This window comes from Diuraphis noxia, unplaced genomic scaffold (genome assembly GCF_037042655.1).
Source record: "Diuraphis noxia isolate RWA-SAM2 unplaced genomic scaffold, SU_Dnox_SAM2 contig0001, whole genome shotgun sequence".
Classification (NCBI taxonomy): domain Eukaryota; kingdom Metazoa; phylum Arthropoda; class Insecta; order Hemiptera; family Aphididae; genus Diuraphis; species Diuraphis noxia.
Window position 1 is genome coordinate 83657939 of NW_028301711.1, and position 6799 is coordinate 83664737.

The window sequence follows — 6799 nt, forward strand, 5'->3', positions numbered from 1 at the left end:
GCCATGCGATTTAAAACAAAGATTGATATTATATTTATAATTTAATTTTACATAAACAAACCATACAACAACAACAACCTCCAAGTCGTAGGTATAAAGTCTTCTCCATCTATTCAAGCATCCACTACTAGCGTATCCACAATATACTTATACAAATGCTCCGCCGTTTGATATGCAACAGAACCATGACTTATTCAACCAAAATACGAGATTAGGTCCACATTTTAAAACTATTCCATATGAAATACGTCAAGATTATGTTAATAAACGAAGAAACCAAAATTTGGAATTTTCAGGAACTTCATCACCATTATCAGGTATCACTGAGAATTCTAAACGATCATCAGACATTGATTTATTTTCATGAAAAACAATTTAATACAAAATGTAATTATGTTGATTAATTTTACCATGTTTAAATTTTGTTAAAAAGTATTGATTTTTTTTGTTACTATTTGCTCTTACATACCGATCAAGTTGAGAAAACATTTTTTAGTTAAAAAAGTTTAATATTTTGTTTTGTTTCAATTAATAAAATTATTATTAAACATTTTTGTTTTTATTTGTATGAATAATAATGTAAATGACCTTACCTCAAAGTAACGATAAGTTTTCTTGTGGTGAAATATAATATCTTACAGCATATTCATTTGCTTCTAAGTCATTTTTAACTGTATCTAACAGGTCATCAAATGATTTGATGGACATGCGGAAGTAGTTAAAAAATTTTCCTCGTGATCCCTAAGCTTAGGGATATAAAGTAATGTAATGACTTGAAGAAAGTCTTGTTTCTAAAATAGGATGGACCCAATATTTTCTTCATTCTTTTTGTCTTCGTCTTCTCATTCTTCGGTATATGACCCATAAACACAGAGCATCTGACACGTCCATTTTCGTTGAATGTCAGCGTTATACAGACTATAAAACCTATGTACACGACAATAGTTCGCGGTTGACGCGCGTCCATGTGAACCCGCCCTAACAGAACGGTTGAAACTGAAAAAATAAAAAATATCTCAGCAAATATTTAATCATAATCATGCCCTTGCAGCGTTGAAATATTAATAAATAACAATAAATAAATAGGTACACGTAGGTAGTTACTGTGTTGCATAACGTTTAATGAGTTTAGGGAAATCTACATAAGTGTTATACTAGGGTTGACGAGTTTTTCGGTATACCGTCAATACCGGTATACCGGTTAACCGGTATACCGGTTTTTGCACAAATACCGCTACAACGGTATACCGTAATACCGGTACATACCGGAAAACCGTAAAACCGGTGCATACCGGAAAACCGTAATACCGGTGCATACCGTAAAACCGTAAATACCGAAATACCGTACCTAGTACCGTTTGGTGACGCTTTTTTGGTATACTGGTTATTGGATATAATTGCTGAACAGTTTTCAGTCTTGCCAGTGTTATCAGTTATACCGGTTATTCTATGGTTATTGGTTATACACTTATTATTATGCCTCCATGCAATAATATATATCACGGCAATAGCCAATAATATAAGACCGTGATATAAATTAAAATAGATTCTATTTTTGTAATGTTATTGTTTACTAATGAAAATGCGTTCATCGAGTCATAATTATTGTTGTAAGAGTGACTTTGATAACAGATAATATATTAAATATTAATATGTAATAACGTACACTGAACGTCTGAACACATCGAGTCATCTACATTGTAGTATTGTACCTATAATTAAATAATAATTAATCGCATTTATTATTGCAGGCTGGTTAATTGTTTAAAAAGGTAAGTTGAACCTATTATTGATAATTGATCTGTTTAGTTCAGAGAACCTTTAAAGTTACTTACATACATTTTTCAACCTGGTATTAGTAATTATTTAATTACCTAATATTACAATGATTTTTTCTTTTAGAAAACCATGCCAAGAAAAAGATCAAAAGTGTGGAATTTTTTCACAAAATTGAACAAAGACCAAGGGAGATGTTTAAAGTGCAAAAATAATTTTGAAGCTAAAGGAGGTAACACTAGTAATTTGATAAATCACTTGAGAATACATCATCCCAATATTCATTTGGAGTTTTTGAATATAAAGGGTCAAGATAACAGCTTTAACAAGTAAACAAAATTAATAATAAACATTTATATTTTAATAGGTATTTAATCTATGAATTGTAAATAATATACAAATACCTATTAATGATTTAACCTTTTCATAATTGTAACATAATATATAATATAATAAGAAACATTTTTTTTTTACATAATATTTCAATATTTGTAATGAATAATGATGATAAAATACCATTGTACTTTAATCTGCCATTATGTTCACAAGTTAATTTTGAAAATTGTTTGTTAGAAATGATCTGAATGAAACTGATGACATCAGTGATCCTCCTTGTGACATTGCTAATAATTGTGCAGAACATCATGAACTAGTGCCATTAAATTCCAGTACAAATTTAGTTCACAAGTAAGTTTAAAATCTAACTTAAGGTTATAATATGTAGAATAGGTACACTTACTGTTCTTATTCGTTAATGAACCACATACTCAATAAAAACAATTTAAAAAAAATGTAATCTAAATTATTTGGAACCCACTCGCCCACAGACCTTAAATGAAATAATTACATTTAATATTATTTTTATTCACTTGTAGATCTTGTACACTAAAACAACAATCTATGAACATATACAAGAAATTGGATAAAACAACCAGTGAAAAGTATACCAATGCAATTGCCTATTGGATTGCCACAGATATGCAACCTTATAGATCTGTATCAAAACAAGGATTTAAACACCTAATGTCTGTCATATGTCCTGGATATACTATCCCAAGTCGCCAAGTTTTTGCTGATAACAAAATTCCTGCTTTATACTTTGAGGTAAAACGTAGAATAAAACATGATCTCAACTCTGCACAATTTCTGTCGCTTACATTTGATTGTTGGACTTCCAATGCCCAACAGCCTTACATTGGCATAACAGCTCATACTATCAATAGTGATTGGGTTCTTCAAACATATTGTATGGCTTGCACAATTCTTGATGTAGACCACACTGCCACTAATCTAAAAGATATTATTGAATCTACACTTAAAGATTGGAATATTCCTATGTCAAAAGTATCTGCCGCAACTACAGATAATGGTACTAATGTTATCAAAGCTGTTCAGTTAATGGACTTAAATCATATTAGTTGTTTTGGTCACACATTAAATAATGGAGTTACATCATCTATGAATTTAAATCCAATAAAAACCATTATTTCTAATATTTCCAAACTAAGATATACATTTCATTATAGTTCAAACTTACGTAGATTGCTTCAAGATGCGCAATGTAAACTTGACCTTCCACAAAAAGTTATGCCAGCATCATGTGTTACAAGATGGTGGACTAATCTACCTGCTATTCAGTTTGTAAGAGATAATTATGATGCTCTTTATGATGTTTTATTTAAGTTGAAATCAAGAAAAATCAAACTGCTTCCAAACTGCAATGAACAAAAACTTATTTTGGTGATGTGCAAAATTTTTGAACCACTAAAAACTCTTGGTGAACATATGGGTGCAGAAAAGATTGTTACAGCTTCTTCAATTTGGCCAGTTTATACAAAACTTGAAAAAACTTTGCTTCACACAAATTCATCAAATTTTACTTGTGCCTTAACACAAGAAGAATCAACTAGAGCGAATAATAGTGAAAATTTTGGGGAGAGCGAACAATTATTTCCAATCTTAAGTCAATGTACACTTATGGATAATAATATAAATTCATATTTTAACACAAATGAAGTTTGTGGAGACATAAGTGATGATGATGTTGATACACATGTGGATAGTGTGAATACAATTGATAATTTATTAGATCATATTGAAAATCATTTAAAGGACGATATAAAAAGACCATTTCATAAACGTTACATTAATAAAGAAGAAAGTAGAATGTTTTTACAAAAAATATGCTTTTTGGATCCAAGGTACAAATCAGCATATATTGATCCAAGAGATATAGATACAGTAAAAAATTCAATTCAACTTGAAATGGATGAAATAGGCAACCAAGCTAAAAGTAAGGAACTCAAGGTTCAGAAAAATGATGGTATGTATAGTAAAGATTGGTTTTTTTTTATTCAAATATTTTTACTGAAACTATAATATTTCTGATATCAATATTGTTTTAATGATACTGTAGGATTAGCAGCATTTTTGGAAAATTTGACTGTCCCGTTATGAACAATGTGACCGACGAAGCCTTAAACCAAATTGAATTGGAAAAATATGTATCCTTGCCATTTATTTCTCTTGATGCTGATCCTCTTCAGTGGTGGAAACTATATCATTCACAATTGCCTACAATATCATTACTAGCGATGAAGTACTTATGTATACCTGGCACCAGTGTGCCTAGTGAAAGGATATTTAGCTCTGCAGGGAATATTATTACAGATCATCGGTCATTACTATCTCCAGGACATGCTGAAGAACTCATTTTTTTATCAATGAACTCAAAATTTATTTCCAAGTAATATCTAATGACTAATTCTAATACTTTTTTTTGAACTTATGTTAACGTTATAGTAGTTATACAGTATACTGAGTTAATAATTTTTAATTTTGTTAAAGACAGGGCTTGTATTGTTAATATTTATTTATTAGTAAAAGAATACTAATAAATTTGTTTATTTTATGTTTAAATTTTACTGATTTAATAATTTTTTATTATTTAGAAACAGTTCTTGTTTTTAGTGGTGTGCTCAGCTTTTTGTAAATCCTTTTCAGAGTGTGCTTTTTTTGCCTTTTACAGACCCTGATATAACATGTTTTTTGATGTGTTCATGAAATCAATTTAAAAAAAATCCTAAGGGGGGAAGGTACTCCTTCATCATATCTTGTCTTATTACAAAAATAAAGACCTGAGGAAAGACCCTAATTATTTTAATCGCCTTAATAATATGATTTAAAAAAAAAAAAATTTTAACTTTAATGACTCCCTGTAAATTGAAAAAAAAGACATCCCCTACACTATGACACTGTGTTATTATTTTTTTTAAATAAGGTAGTTTCTTTGCCATACCCTCTATATAATTATATAATAAAATAAATATTTATATATAACATATTATATTGTAATATAATGTTTTTTAAAAATTGTTTACTCCCTCAGCACATAATTTCAGTGTTTTTTAGTTTTCCGGTATTACGGTTTTTCGGTATTACGGTTTTCCGGTATTACGGTTTTTCGGTATTACGGTTTTCCGGTATTACGGTTTTTCGGTATATACCGGTATCACGGTATACCGTTTCATACCGGTACCGAATCTAATACCGCAATACCGGTTTCAAATTTCAATACCGTCAACCCTATGTTATACGGTAGCAAAATGTTTTTAGGGGAATTCATATGCAACTGTACTTATAGAATCTCCAACTTAAATTTTTTTGCAATTACACTTTTAGGATTATTTGTTCTATCGTTTTTAAGCGTTCTAGCACAATACGTGTTTTTCCTTAAATTTGATAGGCTAAATTGACGCTGTTATAATATTTATACATAAATAAAGAGTATCCTTTGTATAAATGATCCTCCATTAATTGGTCAATGACACACTCAGAGTGGGGCATATCTGAACTTACATCGGTATCTTGACCAATGTATGTATTAATATTTTTTGTAACAATCCTATTAGTTCAGTAAGCATATACATATAACTTCATATCGTATTTACATCACTTGTTTTTTATATATTGTTTAAAAAGCAACCACTCACGCCATAGAACTCGTCAAGGGATAAATATTTCGATAGTTGATATACGTCTTTCATGTTATTACAATAATTCAAAACTGGTTCGATTTTAAAAATATTATTTTGATTTCAGATTCAGATTCTGGGTTGGTACAAAAATGTAGAATTCTCATTATTATCATGTATCTATTTTTGCGGATACTGGCTCAAAAAAAATTTTAATTCAACAATATGATGTGATTCATTTTTGGTAATTTCAATTTGAAAACACGATTTTTTGAGAAATCAAGTATTTATGTTTAATATAAGAAATAACAAGTAAGAACGAAAGATATATTTTGATTTCACCAAAACATTAAGCATACAAATACTAATATTATTATAAAAAAAAGAAATTCCAAAACTACAAGTTCTCGGTTTTTAAACTCAAAAATAAAATTTTTTGAAAAATCATATATTTTAAAGTTTTTGGAACATAACATCGAACGGAAATTTGAGTGATGTTTTTTGAAAGTACCACTTAAAGTATACAAAAACACACATTTTCAAAACAAAAAAAATTTCAAAAAAATCGCTTGGGAGCTAAACTAGAATTATGCCACCGAGTTATTCATATTATGTATGATAGTGTGGTAAGATATTATTTAGATATATAGATAATTGTATTTTATCGTCAAGATAGCACAGGTACATCACCGCCGTCTGTAATCTGTAGTATACAAATTAAATGTCTAGTTGAATAAGGCTTATTGTGTACCTACCTAATTTAATAATTCACAAAAAAAAAATGTGTGTGAACTATGAATGCTTAATTTTACAATCTTTGAAATGTATAACGGGTTATAATTAAAAATAATCCATATTCTATCCTCCAAAAACATGAATAATCTCAATATCAAAATTATTGTAAGCAAGGTAGGTTAAGCTTCTTATGGATTCTTCATAAACGTATCGGGTGGTAATGGGTCTAACTTGTAAAAACTAAAAAGCCAATCCAAATTATCTGCCACTCGAAGAAAAACGTGTCGAAATGAGTAGCAACTGCCACTGGTTGC

The 6799-nt window shown here is 29.4% G+C and overlaps 1 protein-coding gene across 1 annotated transcript; it reads left to right on the forward strand.

Moving 5' to 3' along the window:
* Positions 1–1908: 1908 nt before the first annotated feature.
* On the forward strand, positions 1909–4526 carry LOC149062137 (E3 SUMO-protein ligase ZBED1-like). The gene is made up of 4 exons (XM_089215231.1): positions 1909–2105; positions 2350–2463; positions 2652–4118; positions 4193–4526. Exons 1-4 carry the CDS (start codon positions 1909–1911, stop codon positions 4524–4526), a joined length of 2112 nt encoding a protein of 703 aa, XP_089071357.1.
* Positions 4527–6799: the final 2273 nt, after the last annotated feature.

Coding starts and splice junctions, on each gene's coding strand:
- LOC149062137 (XM_089215231.1), top strand. CDS start 1,909: ATGCCAAGAAAAAGATCAAAAGTGTGGAATTTTTTCACAAAATTGAAC. Junction 2,106..2,349: donor CAAGATAACAGCTTTAACAA/GTAAACAAAATT, acceptor ATTGTTTGTTAG/AAATGATCTGAATGAAACTG. Junction 4,119..4,192: donor GGTATGTATAGTAAAGATTG/GTTTTTTTTTAT, acceptor ATGATACTGTAG/GATTAGCAGCATTTTTGGAA.